Source organism: Sphaerodactylus townsendi, unplaced genomic scaffold (genome assembly GCF_021028975.2).
Source record: "Sphaerodactylus townsendi isolate TG3544 unplaced genomic scaffold, MPM_Stown_v2.3 scaffold_143, whole genome shotgun sequence".
Classification (NCBI taxonomy): Eukaryota; Metazoa; Chordata; class Lepidosauria; order Squamata; family Sphaerodactylidae; genus Sphaerodactylus; species Sphaerodactylus townsendi.
Window position 1 is genome coordinate 1 of NW_025949991.1, and position 16,201 is coordinate 16,201.

At 47.8% G+C, this 16,201-nt stretch overlaps 1 protein-coding gene across 1 annotated transcript; it reads left to right on the forward strand.

The window, feature by feature from the left end:
* Positions 1-1,449: 1,449 nt before the first annotated feature.
* Positions 1,450-12,101, forward strand: LOC125424905 (chloride intracellular channel protein 2-like). Its single transcript, XM_048482338.1, has 4 exons — positions 1,450-1,697; positions 6,292-6,398; positions 8,334-8,515; positions 10,146-12,101. Exons 1-4 carry the CDS (start codon positions 1,450-1,452, stop codon positions 10,311-10,313), a joined length of 705 nt encoding a protein of 234 aa, XP_048338295.1. The 3' UTR covers positions 10,314-12,101.
* Positions 12,102-16,201: the final 4,100 nt, after the last annotated feature.

The window sequence follows — 16,201 nt, forward strand, 5'->3', positions numbered from 1 at the left end:
ACGGACTACAATTCCCATCAGCCCCTGCCAGCATGGCCAATTGGCCATGCTGGCAGGGGCTGATGGGAATTGTAGTCCATAATACCTGGAGTGCCAAAGGTTCGCCACTACGGGCCTATGAGCTAACTGGGAACCTAGGAGACACGTCCCAGCAACACTGTTAAGTGGTGAAGGTGGGGCTGCTCCCTCTGAGTTGGGAAATACTTGGGTGGTTGGTTTAGGTTTGGTTTATTAGATTTATATATCGCCCTCCTCCGAAGGGCTCAAGGTGGTGAACAACAGCTGCAAAATAACAATATCAATAGCATAATAACATTAAATAACAAGCAAAAACATAACATCAATGAACATAAAATAAACAACGCAGCATTATGACATATCATTCTAACTTCAATGAATATAACATTTTAAACCTAAGATTATAACAACAAACGTTGGCATTATAACATCGTAACATCACATAACAGTATCAGTAATCATAACATAACATCATAAATTATATAAAGCAGTATAATCAGAGGTGGGATCCAGCAGGTTCTCACAGGTTCTCGAGAGTAGGTTACTAATTATTTGTGTGTGCCGAGAGGGGGTTACTAATTGGTGATTTTGCCACGTTATTTTTGCCTTAGTTGCGCCCCTCCTCTCAGCAGTAGCGTGCAGAACTTGAAGCAGTCTAGCAGGAGGTGCACCGCCATGCAGGACAGCTTGTGCGCTTCAAGGTATCTTCGTTTCCTCGGACTGGCGCAGCGGCTGTGCCACAGCCCCTCCCAGGAATGCCCCGCCCCCAGAATGCCCAGTCATGCCCCAGAATGCCCGTCATGCTCCGCCCATCCCCATTGGCGCTACGTCAGTTTGAATCCTACCACCATGGGAACCTGTTACTAAAATTTTTGGATCCCACCACTGAGTATAATGCTCATAACAACAAACATCATTAGTGGGGCCTGGGGAGGGCAGGGTTTGGGCGAGGGAAGGGGCTTCAATAGGGTTTAAGGCCAAAGAGTTCTTCTTCTAGAGTGGCCATTCTCTCCAGGTAAACTGATCTCTATCACTTGGAGATCAATTGTAATAGGGAGAGATTTCCAGCCACCCCCTGGAAGTTGGCAACCTCAGCTGCAGGGATGGCCCAGCTCAGATTCTATCAGTGAGCTGTTGTCAACACCACTGGCTAGATCTGAACTGAGTGGCCCTAAAGAGCTGCCGCAGTGCCTGCTCAGATCAGTTTGTTTCTGGGCTGCTTAAAATCCCATTCTGGCCCTGCATGTAAACATCAAAATGAACGAGCATTGAGGCAAACAAGCAAATGCCTTCTTGCAGGGAGCCGGCCGGAGGTGACTTCCAAGCCCATTTGGCCTCCCGATGAGAGACAGATGGTTTGCAGGACCCCATCTGTTTCCCCACCATGTTCAGGGAGGAAATTGATTGGCTTGAGAGAGGCAGGAACAATGCATGGAAGTTCTGCATCAACCCACGGAACGGATTGACAGGGATGTGGAGAATACAGACAGTCCGAGGGAGGAGGAAAACAGTAAAGATGTTGTGACAAAATTTACGAATGCGCCCTCCCCCCCTTATTTGTGGACGCGTGTGGGAATCCGGGATGCTCAAGAACATCTTTATTGCTGTTGTTGCTTTTTCGTAAGCGGGGAGAGGAGCGATGCCTGTAGCCAAGCCAAGAGAAACACTCAGCCCCAAAGGTCAGAAGAGCTGCCAAGATGCGCTCATAGTTGGCGTTGTCCCTTCTCTGCCTCCTCCGATTGTCCAACTGCAGCTGCAGTAAACAGGAGGCACTTTAAATGTCCACGGCTCTGGGAAGCTTCTCCATCGCTCTGCTTCAGAGCCACCGGGCCTTGCCAGGTTCCACTGCGAGGCTGCAGAGAGTTCCATCAAAGGGAGAAGGGCTACAATTGCCTCTCCTCCCAACACTAAGGCTGATTTCACATGGGCCAAAAACAGCAGTGTGAAAACAGTATAAACCCTTTTACACCATTTTAAACCCTTTTACACCATTTTCACACCGTTTTCACACTGCTGTTTTTGGCCCATGAGGAATCAGCCTAAGATAAGAGGAGCTGCACACCTTAAGGGCAGGTAGATGCACTTGCCTTGCATGTGGGTGATCTCAGGTTCAAATCCTGGGTGTTCCACTCAAAAGGACTTTAGGTGGCTGGGCTGAGGAGGAGCTCCTCCCAAGACCCTGGAGAACTCTGCCAGTCAGAGCAGCCAGTTCTGGCTTAGATGGATCCATGGTCATTATAAGCAGAGGTGGGATCCAGCAGGTTCTCACAGGTTCCCGAGAGTAGGTTACTAATTATTTGTGTGTGCCGAGAGGGGGTTGCTAATTGGTGATTTTGCCACGTGATTTTTGCCTTAGTTACACCCCTCCTCTCAGCAGTAGCACACAGAACTTGAAGCATGCTCCAGCAGGAGGCGACTATGTGCGCAAGGTGCCCGCCAAGGCCATGCGGCATCTGCTTTCCCCACCCAAGGACTGGCGCAGGCAGCTGCATCCTGCTACAGCCCCGCCCAGGGAATGCTCCCCTCACGCGCCCGCCACACTCCCCCCCATGCCTGCCCCCGGCCCCAGCCCCATTGGCGCTGCGCCACAGTTTGAATCCCACCACCATGGGAACCTGTCACTAAATTTTTTGGATCCCACCACTGATTATAAGCCAGGTTTATCATAGGTGAAGTGTACCTGGTAAATCCTCCCTCCTGTACAACTTCTCTTGGTTGAGTCTTGGGGCCTGTGCCTCTAACATGTGTTCCAGAAAGGTGGAGAAACAGCAAATAAGTCCATGTGGTACGGTGGTTAGGTAACAGATTCAGCCAGAGAGTCTCAGGTTCAAATCCCCATTCTGCCATGGGAGCTCTTTGAGTGACCTTGGGCCTCTCTGACTCTCTGTCTAAACTACCTCCCAGGGTTGTTGGAATGATAAAATGGAGGAGAGGTATGCTGCCTTGAGCTCTTTGGAGAAAAGGCAGGATAATAATTGAATAGTAAGATAGAAGCTAGTGCAAAGATCCCGGGTTTTCAACAGGCCTGCTCTGTTTGGAGTGGGAATGAGTTAAGAAATGGGGGAGGGCTGAAGTAAGAAAGGAGGATTTTTTAAAGAGCCACAAGGGTTATATCCAGACTTCAGCAGAGTAGCTGGATAAGCCCCCTGAGGTATAGCCAAAGGTCTTATGGCATTAAGTTTTATGCACCAGAACCTGCTTCCTTGGATTCCTGAGTTGAATCCTCTGTTAGGATATGCATATAGATCAATTTGCACAGGTAAACAACATTGTGTAAAGCAACAACAAAAGTTCACAGGCAACAAGTGGTAATTAGATGGAGACATATAAGGGGTGGACCTCAAGTTTTTGTCTTTACTGTGATGCTTTTAATTTTTTGCTTTATTAAATTGTTTAGATTGTTTTTATATCATTGTTGACTGCCTTGGGTTCTGGAATTCGGGGGAGAAAGGTGGGCCTAGAAACACTTTATAGAAATAAAAAGGAGTGACCCATTCACAAATGAAGTCAGTAGGGAGTTCCGCCATTGCTCTCTGCTAAGACTCTGCTGTACATCTTCAATACTAGTTAAGATACCAATATTCAAAATCAAACAGAAAAAAAGGGGGGGGGGAATGTCAACACATGAGCAGCAGGTTTGACTCCATTATATTAGGACAGTGGTGGCGAACCTATGGCATGGGTGCCAGATAGTGGCACCTCGAGCCCTTCTGTAAGCACGGTGCACAGAGTCTGTCATGTATGGGCGGAATAACCTCCCACTTCCACACACATCTAGGTTGGCCTGGCACTCCATCCTTTACCTGGGAGTAAACTCCAGTTGCTGGGCGGGGCTTGCTTCTGAGTAAACCCCTCCAGGGTCGCGATTCACCCATTCGGCGTTGCATCGTTGTTTCACTGCTTACTTCCGGTAACACACCGGAGCCAACCATTTTTTCTAAACAAAAACCTCAGTATTCAGGTTAAATTGCCGTGTTGGCACTTTGCGATAAATAAGTGGGTTTGGGGTTGCAGTTTGGGCACTCGGTCTCGAAAAGGTTTGCCATCACTGTATTAGGACTTAACCAAGAGAAGGGATTCCTTCCCAAAACAGATGCTTAATTAGAACAGGAAAGGAAGGAAGATTATGTTAGCACCTGTGACCGCTTTGCAAATGGTCACGCATAATATGCATAGATGTGCAAAGAAATCACACAGCCTGGATCTCTTGCCTTTTGCGGCCTTTTGGCCCAACGGTTAACAATATTTTCCACCTCTATGATCAGGCCCTGTTCTGGGTGGCCCGGGCTAGCCTGATCTTGTCAGATCTTGGAAGCTAAGCAGGGTTGGCCCTGTATGGGAGACCACCAAGGAAGAGCAAGGGTGCTGACGCAAAGGCAGGCAGTGGCAAACCACCTCTGAAAGTCCCCTGCTTCAAAAAACCCCATGGGGTCACCATAAATTGGCTACAACAATGGCACTTTCTGCCATCGAGATCCTGTAGTCGCTCTGCAGACTGAGGTTAATGCTTCATACGTCTAAGGCAGTGATGGTGAACCTTTTCGAGACCAAGTGCCCAAATTGCAACCCAAAACCCACTTATTTATTGCAAAGTGCCAACACGGCAATTTAACCTGAATACTGAGGTTTTAGTTTAGAAAAACCGGTTGGCTCTGAAGCGCATGTTACTCAGAAGTAAGCTAGGTGAAGCAACTGTGCAACACTTCAAATGGATGAATCACGACCCTAGGAGGGTTTACTCAGAAGCAAGCCCCATTGCCAGCAATCGAGCTTACTCCCAGGTAAAGGATCATGCCCAGGCCAGCCTAGGGGTGTTTGGGGGGGTGATTTTCCACCACCACCCCACACACATGATGAACTCTGTGCACGCGTGCCCACAGAAAGGACTCTGAGTGCCACGTCTGGCACCCGTGCCATAGGTTCGCCACCACTGGTCTAAGGAAATAGCTTTCTCTCTACAAAAGGCTTGGGTTTATAGAAAGAAAAAAAATGCTTATGCCATAATAAACCAATTAATCTTGAAAGGTTCACAGGACATTATATCCAGGCAATCCATTCTGTTTCCGCCTCTCCAGAGACAGTTCAGTCTTAGCTGTCAAAGTTGTCAGACTGAACAGAGGAAAGAAACATTCTAGCTTCCTCCCTCTGCTGGTTGATAATTGTATTGCCAGCATCTAATGCAAGGACATGCTAGGAAAATTGAAAGTAGCAAGAAAAGAGGAAGACCCAACCAGAGATGGATTGACTTCCTTTATTCCGCACAGTAGAACCCAGCTGCAAAGTGGATTGAAAGTGCATTATTCTGCATGTGCGGAGAGGGCCAAAAAGCCCTGTCGAAACCAGTTCCAGTGCTTTCGGACTGACTTGCAAGAAAAAACAGGAGTAATTTCAGTATGTGGGAATGGACTGGGTCTCTAGGGAAAGATGTCTGGGGGAGTGGATTTTTCCTATCTTTTTTTTCTTGGTTTGAGAGCTTTTGTGCTCCACCTCTCTTAGGCTTCAGCCAGACTTTTGTCCTGAGCCACTAAATCTGACTATACCAATGCTAGAAGGCTCCACTCTTCTGCTACCAAAACCCACCCCTCTTTGCCAGGTACCACTCCACATCTGCCAGGCGCCACTCCCCAAGTCTCAGGAAACCTTCAAACTTTACCATTTCACACCTTGTGCTTTGCTCTTTAAGTAAGGTGACCAGATGGTCACCTTTGTGAACCGGGACGGGCGGGTAGGCGGGTGGCTGCGCACGCGCGCGGCCGCAGGAGTGCACTGCCTTTTGGGGCGCTCTCATTTGGCGGGAAACGGGAGCACCCCAGAAGGCTGTGCACTCCTGCAGCCGCGCGCGTGGGAGGCTGCCGCACTGCCTTGCACCCCAGAAGGCAGTGCAGCAGCCTTCCAAAAATCAGGACACTTGAAAAAACCCGCAGGACGCAGGACAAATTGTTTTAAGGTGGGACTGTCCCGCCAAAAGCGGGATGTCTGGTCAGCCTATCTTTAAGGCTATTGGAGAAGGAATTGTTTCAGGGGTGGGATTCAGCAGGTTCGCACCACTTCAACAGAACTGGGTGTTAAAACTGTGCTTGTAAACAACCAGTTGTTAAATTATTTGAATCCCTCCACCGGAACTGGTTGTTAAATTATTTGAATCTTATCTCTCCGTGCCTTGCTTTTTCAGTTCTTATAAGGTCAGATTTCAAGTGGATAAACCTTGATGGTGCAGTGGTGAAACTCGTACGTTTTCTCCCAATCTAAACTAACTCTCTGACTTTTATTAAGGTACTCTCAGCTCACCCCCAGACACAAGGAGTCCCTACACGTCAGTGCAGACATCTTTGCCAAGTTCTCGGCCTACATCAAGAACCCTCATAAGGAAGTGAACAAGAGTAAGGGGAATATTTTCTTTGTTCAGGTCTGTTTCAGAACTGTGTTCCAGTTCTATTCCCACTGGAATGTCTGCTAGGAACCAGCATGGAAACGTAACAGAACAGGCAGGGCTGGCGGTTGTTATTTTATCCAGTTCATAATTTCTAAAGTATGAAAACTACAGGGTATAGCATAAGCCTTGGACGTAAATACTGGATTCAGTGGGACTGCTGGTCACATAAAGGCTGCATCCAAGTTGGGTTTTGACACTGATTGGAATATAGCATGACTTTGCTTTTTGAGGGAGTTTCCACACAATGTTGTGCTCTTTCCAAGCACGATGTATGGAACTCCCAGGGCTTTCCCCATTAAGCCAGAGCAAAGAAAGAAGCCTCCATGCCATTGCTCCTACTTAACTGGGAAATAGCAGGATGGCTGCAGGCGGAGCCTCCATGTGAAAGGCATGCCCACAGCCAGTCCAGGGATAGGGTGGAGCTAAAGAGCATCTTCTAAATAACAGCACTAAACTCCTGTTTTCTCACCCCACCCAGCCTTTGAACTAGCTCAGCTGTGAAGGGGGAAAGGGGGTTGCTGGGCTGCTGGGGGCTCCCAACAAAATCACTTGATGTGAGCAGCAGTGACATAGTGGTTAAGAGCAGGTGCACTCTAATCTGGAGAACCAGGTTTGATTCCTCGCTCTGCCACTTGAGCTGTGGAGATTTATCTGGGGAACCAGATTAGCCTGTGCATCCTGGCACACGCCAGCTGGGTGGCCTTGGGCTAGTCACTGCTCTTTGGAGCTCTCTCAGCCCTACCCATCTCACAGGGTGTTTGTTGTGCGGGTGGGGGGGGGGGGAAGGAGATTGTAAGCCCCTTTGAGTCTCCTTACAGGAGAGAAAGGGGGGGGGTATAAATCCAAACTCTTCTCTAAATGGAACTTCCATGTTCAAAGGCAGAACACCTCTGAAAATTACTTGTTCGAAGGCAAAAATCGGGGAAAGGATGTGGCCTTCGTGTTCCTTTTGGGGCATCAAATTGGCTAATGTGGGGCATAGGATGCTGGACTAATTGGCCATTGGTCTGATCCAGCAAGACTCTTCTTTACAGTCTTGGTATGCAATTAATACCCCTTGCAGCCTTTCAGCCCTCGCTAATGACTCAATTATTAGTACGAGCAATTATTAGTAATTCTTCTTTCTTCTTAAAGAGAAGTGGAGCCTACAGGCTTTGCACTTATCAACCAGACAGTGCCACTGCCCATTTTTATGGTTAATTTTTGTAGCAGCGCAATTACAAAACCATAGTAATACAAAAGGGAAATGGACAAAATGAGCACCGACTTTCTGGGTGCCGCGTGAAAATCAGCCCTTGTCAAAAGAAGAATTGTTTCACAAGCGCCACCAAAGGAGCAAAACATGAAGTGCTAAAATAAATAAAAAAGAGAAGGAAAAGGTAACGGAGCAGTCATGCTGAGACATACCTGTTACCCAATGTGGTGTGGGAGAAACCTCAGATAAAGCAGTAACGAAGCCATTCCCTGTAAATGTAAACAGGCCACCTGTTTAAGGCCGTTTCCATTTTATGGCACTTAAAGTCCTTGGCGCATTTCCTGAGTTTACAATTCAAACGGAATCTCTCCATGGGGTAGATCAATTCAGTCTAAATGTACTCACTTCCTATTTTTACACTGCATTAAGCATTCATGCATATTCTCCAACAGCATGTGGGGTTGGAAGATGCTTTTACTGTCGTGCGAAAAATGCCCGAGGGTCTTGCCAGCAGTGAATAAAACAGCAACAGTTCTGGAAAGATTATATCACCCATTACTGTGTTGACCTTCTGTAAAATTGATGAGAGTCAGTCAACCGAGGACACTGCAGGAAAAATAATGTAATTAAAGGAACATGTTCAGTTGGCTAAATGCATCAATTCTGTGCTTGGTTCTTGGGATTCAGATCTGGAAAAAGCTTTGCTGAGAGAGTTCAAACGGCTGGATGATTATCTGAACAGCCCGCTCCCAGAGGAAATTGACCAGGACAGCATGGAGGAAGTGCTGGTCTCTAGCAGGAAGTTCCTGGATGGGGACTGGATGACAATAGCTGATTGTAACCTGCTGCCCAAACTCAACATCATCAAGGTGAGAGCACCTTCAGTGAGCACAGAACAAGAGCTGCTTAAACCCTGTGAGCCTTCCCACACTTTGAGCCCCAATTCCTAGTATAAACCCATATGCCAGCTATGTTCATCAGGCAGTCTTCTTGTGATGTTCTCGGGATTATCTGTATGGCAACAGCCAGATCAAGGGAGGGCAGGCTTCATATTTCTGGGGGCTACTGAATTTGTTTCAATCATCTCGCTTAGCCTAGGCCCATGGTGGCGAACCTTTGGCACTCCAGAAGTTATGGACTACAATTCCCATCAACCCCTGCCACCATGGCCAATTGGCCATGCTGGCAGGGGCTGATGGGAATTGTAGTCCATGACATCTGGAATGCCAAAGGTTCGCCACCACTGGCCTAGGCTCTTCTGAGCATAGGTGATAAGCAGGTGCTTTGGATGGGAGACTACCAGCAGTGGCGTAGTGGGTAAGAGCAGGAGATTGAAAGCCCCTTTGAGACTCCTACAGGAGAGAAAGGGGGATATAAATCCAAACTCTTCTTCTTCTTCTACCAAGGAAGACCGGGGAGTTTATGCAGAGGAAGGCAAGTCTGCTTGTCTCTTCCCAGGAACACCCCATGGATTCTCCCACGGGTCAGATACCATTCAGTGGCAAATTCATCTTCTTTCTGGCAGGTTACACTAAGGCCCTTTTCGCACGAGCGAAATACAGGCAAAAACGCTGTCCCTGGGCTGCTGTTTGAACAGGAAGGGCTGCTGCATTGCAGCAGTGCCGTCCTGGCCGCCCAGGAGTGGCGTGAAGGCACCGCTTTTAACCTCGCTCAATGAGCGAGGTTTTTGCAAAGTGCCGTCTTCCTGTCGGCGCGGTGCGAACAGCACCAGCAGGAAGACGCTGCTTTCCCCTTCCCTTCCACTCACTGTCCCGCCCAGTGTCACTCTGGAGGGCTGCAGAGACCCGCCCACACTGCCCTCTGACCCCTGGAGGTCGGAGGGCAGCGTGGGCGGGTCCCTGCATCTCTCCAGAACGACGTTGGACTGGACAGTGAGTGGAGGGGGGCAACCGAAGGCGGCTCCATACGGAGCCACCTCTCTGGCTGAGGGGAAAGTTGGGGCCACTTGCATGCTACCATGTGAATGGTCCCCGAGCCTCCACCGGCATAATTCATGCTGGTGGAGGTGCGTTTCCACGTGTGTGTGGAAAGGGCCCAAGAGAGAGTGGCCCTTTCTGAGAAATTCACTGAAAATATTTTGAAAACGTTGTCAGTCCCCCCCCCCTTTTTCCATGATGTGTGTCTGCATGCATTCTTTCAAAATAATTCCTGGCCGCCATTACATGATTCCCCCCTTTTGTCTTCAGTGTTGAATCAATACCTCAGGGCTTCATTGCTTTGCCGTGATTCTCTGTTCCTCCTATAATCAATGCCTTGAAGATTACACCCTACCCCACCCAAGTTCACCAGACAAGAGCTCACTTCTCATGTGGAGAGGTGGGGAATCAAACTCAGTTCTCCAGATTCGAGTCCACCTGCTCTTAACCACTACACCACACTGGCTCTCTATTCTGAGAGTTTCTATTCAGCTTCTGTTCTATTCTGAGGAAATTCATCTGTGTCCCTTGCTTCTCTCAATCTTTTCTCCATCCCTCCTAGGTCGCTGCAAAAATGCACCTTAATTTTGAGAGAGATCCCACCCAAGAGATGACCCTTGCGTCTGGTATACCACAGAATGCTTACATGCTTGATGAGTTCAGCCACACGTGCCCAGCGGATGAAGAGATTGAACGCACCTATGCCAACGTGGCCAAGAAGATGAGCTAAGGACGGTGTTCCAAGAGAGGCAGCCAGGATGCTGCCTAGACTTTCCAACTCTCCATCCAAGCTGGAAGTTCTTGTCAGGGGCTGATTTTGTTGTGTTGATTTCTAGAGAGCTCCCTGGCCTGGTCACTTCAGCATACTAGACCTCAATGACTCCTTCAGCCTATTTAGAAAACAATTTTGGACTGTGGTTTCTTCTGTCACACCTGCTTTCCCCCCACAAATAGGCTGTATCTCTGTACCTTGTATCTTAGTGTGCATGTGTCATACAGACCACTTTATGGAGGTGGAAGCAGCCGATTGCTCCTTATCACAAGTTGGAGATGCTGAAAGCTGTCTGTGGTCGATTGCAGAATCCTTCTCCAAGCCAGGCCTCTCTGCTCCTGGTCCTTGGAATTCAGATCTTCCGTTTTCTTCATAAGCTGAGAAGTTATTTTTCTCCATGCTGCCTGGAGAGGACTGTGCATGTACAGAGTGTATTGCTTTTCAAACTTCTAGCCTTCAGAATAGGGTAGAATGCTGCCTCTCTTGCTTTTACCCTCTCAAGCATAGATTGACTGTTTCTAGTCTGCAGGATGATCTAAAGGCACGTGGTGTTGACATCAAGCAACGTCAGTCTGTCGGGAATCATGTGTGTGTAACCTCTATCTGTGGGTTCTGTGGGGCAGAATTTGGAATGAGTTTGCAACAACACACAATGCATCAGCCACACTGAGCTCTCCAGAGGACACGGAGTGTAACAAACTAGGTAACTGTCCAGATCAGCATGTCAACACACATCCAGGGAAACTCCCTATTTGCACTTCTGCCATTTGGAGGAAACATGTATACGACACACAACTCGTCTGTGTTTTCTCCCAAAGGATCAATTTCCTTTGTTTGAAGTTCGGGAAGGGGTTAAACCCCCTCCCTAAATGCACACGTGGCCTCAATTTGAATCAAGGCCCACAAATTGCAAATTTGAAATGTTGTAATTTGCAAATTACAAAACACTCCAGAATCTCAGCTGGTTTGGGCCCGAGGGTTCAATATGCTTATCTAGGCTAGAGAATGAGAAATGGTTTTCTAGACCTGAGAAACAGTAGGGTGAAAGCCAGAAGGGAGGGTGTTTGGCAAGAGCCCAGGGAGAATCCATAAGTCTAGCAGGTGCTGCTGAAAATGGTGGAAGTAACCTTGCAATTCTACTGGGGTCGGTCGCCCTCTAAACATTAGTAGCATTCTCTCCCCAGTAACAACAGTGTCAAGTGGTAGCTTGCTAAATTCACACCCTTCCCAGCACTGAGTGCCAATCGTTGCTGCAGCTAAGCTGTCAGCATCTCTGGGCAGACCCTCTTGGGTTGTATGCCAGACATGGAACTATGCAAAGTATGGCCCTTCTCCACTTCCTGGCTGGGCCCGGCTGGGCCCGCACAGGTGTTGCCTCATGCGGAGTTGAACAGAGGTGTTACTGGAACCTTTTCAATCAGACAGATGGCACAAGGGCCTTTCCTTATTTAGAAATGGAACAGCTGTGTGTAGCAAGGTAGAGCGTAGAGCAGGTGCAGGCCTGATAGCCCTTGACTTGGCACATGGCGGAGAGAAAATCTGCCATGGAAACTGCTTTCCGCAGCACAGGGTTGAAGCAACAGGAAAACACTTCCTGTTGAATATCAGCTTGTGATCAGAAATAGTCAGTGAGTTCCAGCATCTACCCTGTTTCCCCGAATATAAGACATCCCTGGAAAATAAGACGTAGTAGAGGTTTTGCTGAAGTGCGAAATATAAGGCATCCCCCAAAAGTAAGACGTAGCAAAGTTTGTGTTTGGAAGCATGCCTGACGAACAGAACACCGAAAAATAAGACATCCCCTGAAAATCAGACATAGCGCATCTTTGGGAGCAAAAATTAATATAAGACACTGTCTTATTTTCGGGGAAACACGGTACCATCTTCTACCCCAGTGGTTCTCAACCTTCCTAATGATGAAACCCTTTAATACAGTTCCCCATGTTGTGGTGACCCCCAACCCTAACATTTCTCCATTTTACAGATGGAGAACACTGATGCAGAGTCTTAGGCGACCCCTGCGAAAGGGTCGTTCGACTTCCAAAGGGGTCCTGACCCACAGGTTGAGAACCACTGCTCTACCCATTAGCTGCCATCTTCCTCACTGGCTGTGCCTTAAGCTACCAGCATCTTCTCTGGCTCTGAAGCTCCCCCCTCCTGCTATTTATTTTCACATTGAAGCTGCCAGTACCATAAATGGACGGATATACTGTATGATGGGATGAGTTGTGCTTTATTAAGATGTACATCCAGCGCATCTGGGGCGGGGGTAGGGGTGTGTGGAATGTCCTTTTGAAAACAGATGCCTGAGGAGTACTCATGATAGCCTTTTGTGGCAAAGGCGACAGGAACCTTGTGCAATTACCAATGACCGGGACACAAAGCACTTTATGACTCACCCGTCTGCCTCTGGTGAGTCATCAGCCCTGCCAACAGCGGGTGGTAGAGTTGTGCTAGGAGAAATGGGTCTGCCTTTGGCAGTCAAGCAAGGTTCTGCGGTTCTCTCCGAGGAGCTCTTCAACGTCTCTCTATTGCACTATAACCAACTCTGCTTTTTAATCATTTGCATGACTGTAATGATAATAAACTTTATTTTATGTACAACTTTCACAGTCCGGCCTTGACGTGTGCAAAGAATAGCTACTGGGGTGTGATACGCCTAGTCTTTAACGGGCTCCATGGGGTGATAAATTCTAATTGGCGTGGACGGCAGATGAGATGGTAACACTTCTTCTGGAATTTATTGCTTCATACTGTAGCGGGAGGGGGAAATGCACATCTGTGTCGTGTTCAATGCTGTCAAATTGCTTCCAACTTACGAAGACCCTATGAGCCAATGTCCTCCAAAACATCATCATTAACAATCTTCCACAGGCCTTGGAAATTGTGGGCCGTGGCTTCCTTTATAGACTCAATCCCTCTGATGCTGGGATCTTTGTCTTTTCCTCCTACCTTCAACTTTTCCTAGCGTTATTGTCGTTTCCAGTGAGTTTTTCTTCTCATAATGTGACCAAAGTACAATAGCCTCAGTCTTGTCCAGTGGTGGCGAACCTATGGCACGGGTGCCAGAGGTGGCACTCAGAACCCTCTCTGTGGGCACACGCAGAGTGCCCCCCCCCCACATCTAGGCTGGCCTGGGCTCGATTATTAGCATTAAACCTAAACTGGGGAAGCAGTGTAGGTAACCCTGTTAAGTGCTGTTAAACCCTACTGATTTTCATGCGAAGAACTAAAGCACGATCCTTTACCTGGGAGTAAGCTCGGTTGCTGGCAATGGGGCTTGCTTCTGAGAAAACCTTGCTAGGGTCGTGATTCACCCATTGGAAGAGTTGCACGGTTGCTTCAAAGCAAAGCCACCGACTACCACCAAGCCTACTCCTGAGTAACGCATGCCTCGGAGCCCACCATTTTTCTAAACTAAAACCTCAGTATTCAGGTTAAATTGCTATGTTGGCACTTTGCGATAAATAAGTGGGTTTTGGGTTGCAATTTGGGCACTCGGTCTCAAAAAGGTTCGCCATCACTGGTCTAGTCATTTTAGCTTCTACGGGTAGTTCAGGCTTGATTTGACCTACAATCCACTGATCTGTTTTTGGGCGGTCCACGGTATCTGTAACACTCTCTTGTGACACCACTTTTCAAAGGAATCTACTTTCTTCCTGTCAGCCTTCTTCATTGTCCAGCTTTCCCACCCATCCATAATAATAGGCAATATTATGGCATATGAACATAGAAACCCAGTATTTCAGGAACAGAGAAAAGGATGTGTTTTCTCTGATGTTAAGTACCAGGAAATGTTATAGCAACAGCATTTTCCTACAACCCCAAAAAATTATTGTTACTAACTGGCGTTATCTTTATATCGGCTTGAGTGCAACTCCTGCTGGCTTTCATGGGACTTAAATTGGCTTAATTTTGACTGGGTCCTGCCCAAATGGGATAACAGCCCTGCCCTGACTCACATGCAATTCCGGTTAAGAGCACTTAATTCTAACTTATTTCTTACCACATCCACTAGAAAATCAGTCTGCATGTGAGTCAGGCAGGGCTGTTATCCCATTTGGGCAGGACCCAGTCAAAATTAAGCCAATTTAAGACCCATGAATGCCAGCAGGAGTTGCAATGAGTGTCTCTGTCTCTCTCCTACTGACCTTATCAGTGAGACTCAACGTTTCGTTTTCCACCCCATGGAAGGACAACACACCTTGTGCCACGAATCAGCTGCGACAGCGGGATGAACTGTTCCTGTTCATAGAAGATAGTTGGAAACCCTTTTTGCCCAAGTGGCTGCACTGGAAGATAAATGGCACTGGGGCAACTGAGGCATTATTGCTACTTATATTAACCCCCATTTGGGGGTGGAATGGCCTGAAGTCCAGCCTGAATGCAAATCAATGCCACCAATGGTGCAACTAATGAGAAGTTTTGACCCCCACAGTGAGCCCAGTGGTGCAGAGTGGAAAGCTGCAGTACTGCAGTCAAAGCTCTACTCATGACTTGAGTTTGATCCCGACAGAAGTCAGTTTCAAGTATCTGGCTCAAGGTTGACTCAGCCATCTATCTTTCCCAGGTTGGTAAAATGAGTACCCAGCCTGCTAGGGGTAAAGTATAAATCTCTGGGGAAGGCAAGGACAAACCACCTTCTAAATATAGTCTGCCTTGTAAACATTGTAATATGATGTCACCCCATGGAGGAGGAGGAGGAGGAGGAGGAGGAGTGAGGAAGAGAAGAAGAAGAAGAAGAAGAAGAAGAAGAAGAAGAGAAGAAGAAGAAGGAGGAGGAGGAGGAGAAGAGAAGAAGAGAAGAAGAAGAAGAAGAGAAGAAGAAGAAGAATTGGACTTATATCCAAGGGGGCTTACAAACTCCCTTTTAGTTTCCAGCCTCACAACAAACACCATATGGCCAGAGGTAGGTGTTAGGGCTGAGAGGAGCTCAGAGAAGAACTGTGAGGAAGCTAGCCCAAAGAAGTTACCCACAAGCTGGCATGTGTTGGAGTGTACAGGCTAATCTGAATTTTCGGATCAAGCCTTCAGCTCAAAGCGTGACGAAGTGGGGAGTCAAGCCCAGTTCCTCCAGATTAGAGTACACCTGCTCTTAACCACTACGCCACTGCTGCTCCTTATGGGTCAATAATGACCCAATTACTTGCACTGGAACTAGCTTCACCTTCACCTTTTTTGTCTCCCAAAGAGGGTCGCCCTTTCCACATTCTGCTGCATGGTATACAAGCCTCCAGCTGCCCTGCCCTAACATATTTGGGGAGCACTGACTCCCCTCCCCCAGTGCACTTTTTCAGATACAGAGCCTGCATCTCCTGTCCCACCAAAGGCAGGCACAACTATGCAAACTGAGACTGCAAATCTAGACGAAGAAATAGCCACACCAATCATAAACATTGAAAGGTTTATTCAGGAAAACAAAGGATGGTGATACAGGTGAACTGGAGGGCTACCCACAGAAAGTTCTAGGTGCTATGTGGGATGATTATCGCTAGTCGCTAAAGTAATATATCTGGGGACTTGATAGGTGATATTGGGCAACTTCAAAGGTTGTGACTACTTCCTTCTTGTTTACGGTGAGTCCTGCATATTGGTCCTGCTTGCCATACAAGGCCAGCAGAGGCAGCCTTCCCCAAGCACCTCTCTGTGAATAAGTAGCTCCTGGCTTAAAGAGTTTGCAGCACCCAAGAAGGGATAACCTGTCACACATCAAGCAATGGGCAGGAATAGAAGAAGAAGAAAGAGTTTGGATTTAGAATCCCCCCCTTTCTGTCCTGTAGGAGACTCAAAGGGGATTTCAATCTCCTTGCCCTCCCTCCTTCACAACAAACTACCCTGTGAGATGG

Excerpts from the sequence above, each read along its gene's own strand:
- LOC125424905 (XM_048482338.1), top strand. The coding sequence starts at position 1,450 with ATGGAAGTTCTGCATCAACCCACGGAACGGATTGACAGGGATGTGGAG. Across the intron at positions 1,698-6,291 it reads AGAAACACTCAGCCCCAAAG|GTACTCTCAGCTCACCCCCA; the intron begins GTCAGAAGAGCT and ends ACTTTTATTAAG. Across the intron at positions 8,516-10,145 it reads CCAAACTCAACATCATCAAG|GTCGCTGCAAAAATGCACCT; the intron begins GTGAGAGCACCT and ends CATCCCTCCTAG.